Source organism: Cynoglossus semilaevis, chromosome 11, assembly GCF_000523025.1.
Source record: "Cynoglossus semilaevis isolate Cse_v1.0 chromosome 11, Cse_v1.0, whole genome shotgun sequence".
NCBI lineage: Eukaryota > Metazoa > Chordata > Actinopteri > Pleuronectiformes > Cynoglossidae > Cynoglossus > Cynoglossus semilaevis.
In genome coordinates this window covers 20,324,033-20,334,461 of record NC_024317.1, presented here as the reverse complement: position 1 = coordinate 20,334,461, position 10,429 = coordinate 20,324,033, and the positions used below count along the sequence as shown (strand labels likewise).

Genomic DNA, 10,429 nt, shown 5'->3' with positions numbered 1-10,429 from the left:
TGAAGACAACATTAGACACCAAGGATAGAATGAGACATTAGAGATATAGACAACGAGGACAAGATTAGACACTGAGGACAACATCAGACGCTGAAGACAACATCAGTTGACATTAGACACCGAAGGCAACATTATACTTTACACTGAAGACACTGAAAAAAAAACATTAGACACAGAGGACAACATAAGACACCGAAAACAACATTAGAAACAGAGGACAACATTAGACACCGAAGACAACTGAAGACCCCGAGGACAACATTAGACACAGAGGACAACATTAGACACAGAGGACAACATTAGACAAAGAGAACAAATTGGAAGCAGAGGACAACATTAGATGCAGATGACAATATTAGACACCAGGGATAACATTACACACAGAGGACAACATTAGACAACAAGGACAACTGAAGAAAACATTAGACACATTAGACGGTCAATCATCATCTCACCTCCTTGTCAAAGTGTGTTGGCCACCAGGTGGTGGGAATGAGCTCCTCCAGCCCAGCTTCCTTTACCCTCAAAGGAGTTTTGATGTAGAAGAAGACAACAGAGCGAAGAACGTCGAATGTGGACAAAGTTAAGACAAATGTGAAAACAACCAATCACATCACAGATGAGACCGGAGAGCACAGTCCGGACAAGACTAGAAGGATATAAAACATAGTTGAGCAGGTACTTCCTGGACTTCTCATGATGAAGGATCGCAGTGGTCAGACGCAGGTAGTGGACCTGGAAAAAAACAAACAAACACACACTTGACTATACACTGACAACCAACAAAAATGAGGATTACAGGTCAATCTTTAATATCGAAAGACATTACCTGAAATCCCAGATCAGGGATTATTGGAGAGAATCGATAGGCCCTGAGTAATGACATCATTAACTGCTTCAAACACTCGTTCACTTCATAATCCTAAGGGGGACCTGGAGACAGAGACACAGAGAGAAAGAGAGAGAGAGACAGAGAGAGAGAATTATATTCATTAGGCGCACTGTCGATTTTTGAGAAAATTACAGGTTTTTAAGTGCGCCTTACAGTGCGGAAAATACGGTATTTAGTACTATCAGAAAGGTAAACAAGGAGCATCTGTAGTTTACAACCTCGTAAAAACGTCATAATATGTGTGTGTGTGTAAGACCTCCATAATGAGCCAAAATAAATCCAGCAGTTGTTGAATGAGTGGATGTTCACTGACTGAACCTCCTCCCTCCAGTATTCCCAGAAAGAAGTTCATCAGAACGTCCTCAACCAGGTACACCTTACACTGTGAACACAAAAACCACAAAGATGAGGGTCACGTCATCCTCCAAACCATGTCCCCACGACTCTCTGCAAAGTTCAAAAAAACATCCCAGCAGTTAAACCAAAATCAACTTGCTGATGGAATGGGGATAACTCTTAAGAGTCGTGTATGGTAAAACAGAACATGTTTCAAAAAGCGCAAAGAATCCGAGACAAAAGAACCTTGGAGAAACAGTACCATGGGGACATGTACAAACAACAGTTGGTAAAAACACATTAAAACCTGTGTGGACCAAGTTTACCATAAGAGGAGCAAAGTAGTTGAAGACATGTGCCAGGGTGACAAGGATGGTGGTGTCTCCACAAAGGCTCCAGGTGGCGGAATCACTCTCTACCAACCTGTCCTCCTGCAGCAGGGAGACAGTGACACAAGTATGATTCGCACCTAACCACTCAGTTGTCTCTAGTCTGGTCTCTCGTATAAGCCACGTCTCTCGTCTCAGCATTGTCTTTTGTCTGAGTGCAGTCTCTTACCTGGGTGTCTATGGTGGTGGACAGGATATTTTTGATGTAGCCTAGCAGCTTGTGGGCTTTGGTCAGCTCTGTGATGGGTGGGTCCTGCAGTGGGAGGTAACCCTCTGCTGGGTACGTGGACACATCTTGGGTTAAGGACAAGTCACGTAGAGCAGTGGGCCACAGACCAGCACCAGTCAATGTGTCAATTGGTAATGAGACACATACCCCAACCCCTGGGCCGCAGACCAGCACTATTCAATGTGTCAATTGGTAATGGGACGCATGGAAAAAAAAAAGTATATTATTTCCGTTTTATTTATTATCTGATTCTGACTGATGCTTTATTTTGAAAATTTATTGGATTCTCTCCGCCACATCTGTGTATGACTCACACTTGATGCATGTCAAGATGTTTGCCTCAGTCACATGTCTTACCTACATCCGCTACCTTCTTAAAAAGGTCTGCTCTGGCCTCTAACACATTACCGCTACACTGAAACCCCCGAGTTACCAAAACCTCTGGCCTCTAACACATTACCGCTACATTGAAACCCCCGAGTTACCAAAACGAACTTTGAAAAGTTTCTAAAAGTTGTTCGTAATATGCGGTGAGCGGCTCTCTAATGAGGCGACGAAGCCTTCAAAACTGCTTCACCACTTGGAGTCCAAGTTCTACATTAAAAGACAAGCACGATGTTACGAGGACACTGCTAATAAAGTTGCATACACAGTGGCTTCAAGTTTATTATTAGATTTAGAAAATACCAGTTTTTAATGCCTTTTCCATTTTTTTTTAGTTATATTTATCCGCAGCACCTTAAAGAAATACATTTAACCGGTGTAAAAAAAAAAAGATTGGGGACTGCTGATGTAGCCACAGATTCACGATAAAAAGCCTCGGAACAGGAGATACAAGTCATCTTGAAAGTATAAACACAATGATAGAGAGACCAATAAGGACAGCATCGGTTCAGATCTGTCCCCGGAAGTTAGCCATTCCTTTACTAGTATGGCAGGATATCGTAGCGGGCGGCTCCCGAAGTTAAACGCCACTGACTCTTTGAAGGACAAACTGATAGCAGGAAAGTAGGCGACACCTGGTCCAGTCTTAATATCGGTGAAGGCTGTCCCCAAAGACTGTCCGTTCCTGACAATTGCACAGACAATAAGTTACTCGACTTTACCTGAGTACGGAGCCAGGAATTGGTTAGCGAGCGTTTACTCACAGACAGAAGGTGATGGTTCCTTCGTCCAGGTCAATCAGACAGCTGACGATGTCACCTGCTGCCCAAGACTGAGACAAACAGTTCACATTTAGCTTGGATTAAGTTCATGTATCAATAATAATTATGATTATTTAAACTTTCTTGATCCCATACTGGGGAAGTTCTTCTATTAAAAGCAAATCAGATCTGCTCCAACTGTCCTCTGGGAATTGAACCCAGGACTCTCTGCTCTTTGCTTGCCAGGCAGGCGTGTTAAAAGCTACACTATGGAACAACACATGAATGAAAGTGTATCCAGCGAGTGTCAGCTGTTATTAAGTCAACATGAACGGCATGAACGTTACATCAACGACAGCGAGTGTCAGCTGTTATTAAGTCAACAAGTGAGTGAGTGAGTGAAGCTCAGGCATGAACGTTACATCAATGACATCTGCCAGTTGAGGACAGCATTTGAGAACATCAGTTGAATACAATTGCCCACCTTTCCATAGTTGGTTGTTGTCACGTTCCACTTCCTGACTCTGTTGCCATCATAAGCGTACGAATCGGGGGTGTCGCCCACACCCTCCTGCAAAGATGCAGATCAACATTGAGTATTGAGTGTGCGCGCATGTGTGTGTGTGTGTGTGTGTGTGTGTGTGTTGGTCCATGTACCTCTTGGTTGAAATGACAATTAAGTGTGCACCAGCCAATCTGCATCAGACCCTGAGAGGAGATCAGAACCTCGTACTCCCATTTCCCTGAAAAGAATAGAAAACTTACTTATAGTTACTTGTAGTTTTGTCTGTTCTACTGACATTTGTTTTCTAATGTTTAGGTACTAGGGTCAGTCTCAGACTTTGCAGAAGTGATACGGAGGTCAAAGATGTTACCTTTATAAACACAGGTGGTGGCTCTGATGGAACTAAAGTTGCTGTGTCCAATCACCTGAAAGAAAAAGAAATGTTGGAATGAAATTCATTTGACAGCGTAGGTGGGCTTTGACCAGGACACAATCCTTATTCAGTGGTGGCTCAGTGGTTAAGGAAGTGGACTTGGGTGTGGAAGGCTTCAGGTTTGAATCCACCAGCTGAGCACGGCACCGTTAAAGGTGCCCACCGTTCACTTTGTTGATGGATTAAATGCAAGGGTCACATTTTGTTGTGTGCTGTGTCACAATGACAAGGAGTTCACTTTCCTTTCCTTTATTCTAGTACAGTCAACTACCAAAGCTAATAGAGAAAAACAGTGATTTTAGTTCAGGCGTTGATCCACTGCTGCCTCCATCACTGAGTTCAATGTTTGAAATATTCTATATATTCTTTACACAATATATATAATATTATATATAACACTACATATATATATATATATATACACACACATATATATATGTATATATGTATATATGTATATATGTATATATATATATACACACACATATATATATGTATATATGTATATATGTATATATGTTATATAATGTATATAACACAATATAATATTTTCTTTGTTTTTTTTTTTGTCACAACAGTGACACAAACTGACGACATGAGGCAGCAGAGGTCCAGCAGCTGCTGAGTCTCTGTGAGCTAACGTCTGATTATTTTACCGAGGTTTAAAGTGGAAGGATGAGGCTTCCCGTGTACAATTGCATGTGTTCCTTTCTCTCACCCCCAGCAGGTCATCATCTACAAACAAAAGTCCTTCAAAACCACTAGTGTGATCCAGGACCACAGGCTGAGGACCCAGACGACCGTCCACAGGCTCATCTGTGGGACAGATAGGTGTGCGAGACAAAGGTGTGTGAGACACAGGAGTATATGTGTATGTGTGAAACAGGTGAAAATGATGTAACAGTGTGGAGACCACAAGGATAGCACTGACCTTTAATCTCCTCAAAGACTTCTCCTTCAGACAAAAGTCTGTCTATGTGAGATGAAAGATCCTGAAAACCAAGAGAGTTCCTGTGTAAACAGACAGAGAGGAGAGGAGGGGAGATTAGGATGAATAAAGAGGAAGAAGAGAGTGGATGTGAGGAGACAGGGAAGAGAAAAGAAGGAGAGAGAAGAGAGGAAACATACACACACACAAAACCTTTGAATACTTTTCACCAATGAGAAATATTTGTGTGTGTTCTCGTGTGTGTGTGCGTTACCTGAGAGGTGCCACTGCAGGTCCCTGATTGGTTGAGGGGAAGACATGGTGCAGGTAGTCACTGAGCAGCTTCTCGTTGATAATCCCTGACAGAGACACATGATAAGCTTTCATCTTCTCTCACAGACTCTATTCCAAAGGTCACATGGGTTTTTTTGATCCACTGCTGCTTTTGTCTGTGACCACATGAGCTACTGTTTGAATTGACTCACCTAAGTCTGCTCCAATGTCCCAAAGTTACAACAGGAGGCAGCAGTAGACCAGCAGTTAATGTTTTCTTTGGGTTAATACGTTTTTTATTTTTTGATAATTCTGTAGACAGATTTAAACATTTACGCACAACGATAGAGTCCAAAAGTTAAAAAAAACAGAAACAACATAGTCCTCATACGCTGGCACCTTCTGGTGAATTAGTGTCAGAAATCCTTCACAACAGACAGGCAGAGGCAGCAATGAATCAAGCACCACAGTGTGCTGCTGCCCATCATCTATATGGACCACAGCACACAGTTTGTAATTGTTGTCACAGCACATCACCTGAAGACACTCCTAATGATGACAAATTAATACCGAGGGCATTTCCGTAACTAAACTGTTCTTTCCTCACCTGTGGCTTTAGTTTTGTCTATGTCTGTGGACAGTCTGTAGCTCCTTCTGGTCAGACTGGTGCCTCCACCTTTAGAAGACATTCGGTTCCCTGCTGGTGAGAACAGGTGGAAAGAAAAGAGCTAGTACAAGCAAGTATTCATAAAATAATTTCATGTTGGCTTTGGTGCTGGACTTCACACGTGTGTAGAAGCTGTGGTCATGGGTCATTCTGAAACACTAAAGCAGCAGCAGTATGAATTCATACACTTCTGGTCCAACATCACTGTATAAGCCTAAGGCCTGTGGGTTTAACCCTAACCCAACCTCAGGGAGCCTTTACTGAGGACTCTATATATAATATAGTCTATCAGTTCTGATTTAGGTAGACCAGGTACGTCAGAACATGCGAGTTCTTTGAACCCCGGATTAAATGACCAGAATTATGAAATCTTCTGAGCTTGCCTCGTATCAGTTTACAAACAACACTAAAAATAGCTCTTCACTGGCGACTCTGTTTAGAATGATTCCAAAATGGTTGGATAATGTTGTTCTACCGAAACAGCCACTTAATCGGAAAACGCGTCAAGAAAAGAACCGTTCTGAGTTAGCTGAGTGAGACGGTAAAAAACCGCCGCAGAATAGCGGCCGTACCCGGCCTCAATCATAGCCTCTGACCCGCTGTCAGTCGTTAGCACCTGCAGTCATTTGAGTTAGCAGGTTAGCACATACTTGTGTGTTCCGGTCAACAGGCGTCCTCTTGCAACTGCGGCCAAGCTCCGTGAGCAGTACCTAGGCAGAAAGAGCAGCTCTGTCCCACTATTAACTGCAGCTAACTGTAACACGTTTGTCATACACAAACAAGAGCAATTGCTCTTAAACAGGGATCAACCACAACACTGTTTGACAGTGTACGGAATCACACAGTGGCCAAAACTCATGTCTAGGTCGAACGCGGAATTAAGTCATACAGATTGTGACGTCAATTTCCGGAGCAGTTAGTGATAATTAACGCTATTACAATATTAAAATTAAAAGAAAAATAGATATTTATTTAAATAAGTTAATGTGTAAAGAAAACCTACGTGAGCCAATTGATCCAAATACCAAATATTGTCGGTACAGAACACCTATTAATAAGCCGATATATTCAGAGATGCAATTGAGCAAAATGAAATAAATTACCCTCGTCGAAAGAAAAACGTTACCTGAGAAGTTACCTAACAAAAATGTTAAAACTTGTTCGACGTCTAAATACTAAATAAATAATCCTGACATATTTAAATTAGCCTGGTTTTGTACTAATACACATAATAAATAAAATATATGATATATAACCATACCCCCAAACAGATGTAGGTCCTAGAAACAATTAAAAAAACACTCCTCCTCCAGTTGATGTTACTAATTTATTATATATTTTAAAACGTATTTGCTACATGAATTACAGAAATTAAGGCAAAAACATTTTAAAAATAAAGAAATTAAATTTATAATTAGTCTATGGCTCTATCTTTGTTAGAAAAAATAACTTTTTCAGTTACAGTGTTAATTACGTGCACAGTAGTTGCATATTTAATAATCCAGGTTTAAAAATGATTCCTCTCATCAATTCACCCTGATTTCAGTAAGTTAAAATGACTTTCCTGAACTAGAATAATCAATTTAAACCAGGTTTCAATAAACCATGTATTTAGAAATAACCCCGGCTCACACATAAGCCAAGTTTAATGAGCCAGACTTGGACATGTCTTTATACAGTTTATGGCTGCAATGACAAGGCCACCTCAACTTACCCCCTGTCTTTATATTAGATATATCAGGAAACTACAAACACACCCAAGGAAAGTTCACTCTACTGTTCATTAAAAAATCTTTGCTCTTGCTCTGGTTCAGCTCTGGTCAGGAAAAAACAAAGATGTCCAACAACAACAAATTTGGATTGGCATCTTGATAGACAAGTAGTACATTTCTGATTTATATTTATGACAATAAACCCTACTTCATCTAATATGCTGAACCACCAGCAGAACTTGGCTGAGGTTTTGTCCTTATTTTCATCATGTTACATAGTAACATCCCATAATTCCGCCTACCAGCTGTTTCTTAGTGAAAATAAGAAATTAAAATTCAAACTGATGAATACAAATATCAAACCATCACGTCATAACTTCTGTCTTTTTTGGTTGTGGCTAAACATCATGTTCACTGAGAAAAGAAGGACAACATCTCACAAATAGATCTGGTTGATGGACCGATTAAGTCAATCACTCAAAGAAAGCTGGATTTACCCTGACAAGGACGGAAGCGGGGTTTAGCCTGAAAAGAAATAGCGGAGTCTCATCACCGTAACAGTCGGAGTGGTGGAAAGGGATTGATGGCCACAGTTAATTGGATAGTCTGCTGTGGAACAGTGCTGTAATTGGACACTGGGCTGTGATTGGACGAGCAGCTTAGAGTGCACGAATACGATTGGAGAGGCAGGTTCAGTCCATGTAAGGGTAACGCCACCCTCTGAGCGGGACGTGCGTCTGCTTCACCACCTGAGGTGATGTCCACCGCAGGATGTAGTGCGGTCCTCCCGGTTTGTCGTTGGTGCCTTGATGGGGAGAAAGGTCAGAGGTCAGGTTCCAGTTGTTTTTGTGACACATTGAGTAGAGAACAGAACAAGCCTTTCACCTGAAGCTCTGGCGCCACCAAACGGTTGCTGGGCAACAACGGAACCCGTGGACTTGTCGTTGATGTAGAAGTTTCCTGCAGCGTTTCTCAGGATGATGGAAGCTTCGTCCAGGACTTTCCTGCAGATGGTTTTATAGACACCATAAGACAAAGTCATCACTGTTTGATGTAATTTCCTGTCTGTCAGTCAGTCTGTCCGTAGGTCTGTCTCTTTCACCTGGGTAAAATAGTGCTCGTCTTACAGTAAGAAGGCCATCTCTTTGCTCCCCAGCTCTGATTGTCATTTAAAAGAAGTTTGTATTACACGTGTGAGGCTGGTTGCAGCTCAACACGCCCCCTGCTGTTGAATAAGAACTACAGACTGGCAGCCAGAGGGAAAAATGGATTTGAGATTATAGGATGTTGTTGACTCACTACTGCCAGCATCAGTGAGGGGAAAAAAACAGTCAACTTAAGCTCTATGTGCTGTGATTCCACATAACCTGTGGGAATAGAGGGGGTAATATTAAACAAAAGATTGATTAGTTGGGTCTGTCTGGTTAAATGGTCTAAATCTGGTTTGTCTCCAATACAGTCAGTCAGTCAGTCCAACAACATGTCACCACCACTTCTAAAGATGAACTCATCTTACTGGTCGTTAGCAAACACTGCACCCGTCAGAGCATATGGTGATGTAGAATCGATGAGCTGCAGAACTTCCCGATACTTCTGCTCGGGATAAACGTAGACACTCAGAATTGGACCAAAGATTTCCTACAAAAACAAAGGAAAACAAAGAGGTGATCTACGAGTGGTCTTTTAAAAATGTCCACTGCATACTCATTTTCTGCTGTCTTTGATTTTGTCCTCTGATTATTCTGTTATAGACTGTACTCTTTTACGACTGTTGTCTGGTTGGACCGTCATTTGCTCAAATGCTCTGTTACTTTTAATGTTTTCTTGGTTTGGGACATTTTGTGTTTGTTTCGTGTTTTCTAGCTGTAGTCATAACTGGGGTTGTTGTGTTTTTCTTGTTTTCTGCAAATTAGTTTTTTTTTTTTAAAGAAAATTGGAGACAGGAAGTCATAACACCTCCTTCATGATTGCATCTTGAGGATCGCTCGTCTCCACGATCGTTGGTTCCACATAGTAACCCTTCGAATCGTCACAATTTCCTCCAGCGATGACTTTCAGACTGGAAGAAGTGCGGGCGTGGTCTAACCACTTCTTATTACGTGCGAACGACTGAAGGACAAACAGAGCAGAGTCAGTGAGATCAACAAGAAGTACAGAGACAAGGAAAAGCAAGTTGTAGAGACAAACTGTGGAAGCGGAGACTGAACCTTTTCATCAATCACAGCGGATAAGAAAGTGTTAAAGTCGTCCACAGGCTGAGGAGGGAAAAAAAGAAAACAAAAACGTCATGAAGCCTGTTTAAAGAACAAAAAAGATACCACAGGAGGCAGATGATGTCACGATGACATACATTTCCCATTTTCATGTCTTTGTGGACGTCCAGTAGTCCCTGTTTGATTTGTGGCCACAGGCTGTCGGGCACATACATTCTGGAGCAGGCTGAACACTTCTGTCCGCCGTACTCAAAAGCAGAGCGAATCGTCCCTGTCACCACACTCTGGACATCTGCTGAGCTGTGCACAAAGTGGAAATTTTTCCCACCGCATTCTGTGAGGGGAAAAAAAAAAAACCCAAAACAACAAGACTGGAAATAAAGAATGGATGAGACTCAGAAACACAATGCCCTGACTGTCCATCTACTGACCTCCTGCCAAACGAGGAAATGTCCTGTAGACGTCCAGATTTTCGGCCACTTGTTTCCAGAGATGCTTAAATGTCCTGAGCAAAGATGGCACAGTTGTCGTCAGGTCATCAGATCACCACAGGTAAAACACAAGCTAACAACTCTTTAGCTCTGGCATCTGAAAAGCTCAGCTAACAATAAAAGACAACAACGCTGAGGTTTCATACAAATAAGTCAAGGGAAGAAAACAATAAATTAGGTGACCACAGTTTAGCTTCATGCTAATAACACAAGCCT

General features: G+C 41.7%; 2 protein-coding genes across 2 annotated transcripts in view; both read right to left on the bottom strand.

The window, feature by feature from the left end:
• Nucleotides 1-6,679, bottom strand: part of rnf123 (ring finger protein 123) — a 32,999-nt gene extending 26,320 nt beyond the window's left edge. Inside the window, exons 1-16 of the mRNA XM_025060081.1 lie at nucleotides 6,448-6,679; nucleotides 5,738-5,830; nucleotides 5,132-5,216; nucleotides 4,861-4,940; nucleotides 4,648-4,745; nucleotides 3,867-3,921; nucleotides 3,649-3,734; nucleotides 3,476-3,562; nucleotides 2,995-3,062; nucleotides 2,790-2,915; nucleotides 1,787-1,901; nucleotides 1,555-1,659; nucleotides 1,149-1,274; nucleotides 830-922; nucleotides 662-735; nucleotides 456-573 (exon numbers count right to left, since the gene is read on the bottom strand). Of these exons, the coding sequence (XP_024915849.1) occupies nucleotides 456-573; nucleotides 662-735; nucleotides 830-922; nucleotides 1,149-1,274; nucleotides 1,555-1,659; nucleotides 1,787-1,901; nucleotides 2,790-2,915; nucleotides 2,995-3,062; nucleotides 3,476-3,562; nucleotides 3,649-3,734; nucleotides 3,867-3,921; nucleotides 4,648-4,745; nucleotides 4,861-4,940; nucleotides 5,132-5,216; nucleotides 5,738-5,819 (1,398 nt within the window). The 5' untranslated portion in view covers nucleotides 5,820-5,830; nucleotides 6,448-6,679. The remainder of the gene's footprint in view (nucleotides 1-455; nucleotides 574-661; nucleotides 736-829; nucleotides 923-1,148; nucleotides 1,275-1,554; nucleotides 1,660-1,786; nucleotides 1,902-2,789; nucleotides 2,916-2,994; nucleotides 3,063-3,475; nucleotides 3,563-3,648; nucleotides 3,735-3,866; nucleotides 3,922-4,647; nucleotides 4,746-4,860; nucleotides 4,941-5,131; nucleotides 5,217-5,737; nucleotides 5,831-6,447) is intronic.
• A 426-nt stretch (nucleotides 6,680-7,105) lies between these two features.
• aldh4a1 (aldehyde dehydrogenase 4 family, member A1) overlaps nucleotides 7,106-10,429 on the bottom strand; it is an 8,598-nt gene continuing 5,274 nt past the window's right edge. Inside the window, exons 9-15 of the mRNA XM_008321263.3 lie at nucleotides 10,154-10,227; nucleotides 9,860-10,056; nucleotides 9,717-9,764; nucleotides 9,466-9,618; nucleotides 9,026-9,147; nucleotides 8,395-8,513; nucleotides 7,106-8,314 (exon numbers count right to left, since the gene is read on the bottom strand). Of these exons, the coding sequence (XP_008319485.1) occupies nucleotides 8,202-8,314; nucleotides 8,395-8,513; nucleotides 9,026-9,147; nucleotides 9,466-9,618; nucleotides 9,717-9,764; nucleotides 9,860-10,056; nucleotides 10,154-10,227 (826 nt within the window). The 3' untranslated portion in view covers nucleotides 7,106-8,201. The remainder of the gene's footprint in view (nucleotides 8,315-8,394; nucleotides 8,514-9,025; nucleotides 9,148-9,465; nucleotides 9,619-9,716; nucleotides 9,765-9,859; nucleotides 10,057-10,153; nucleotides 10,228-10,429) is intronic.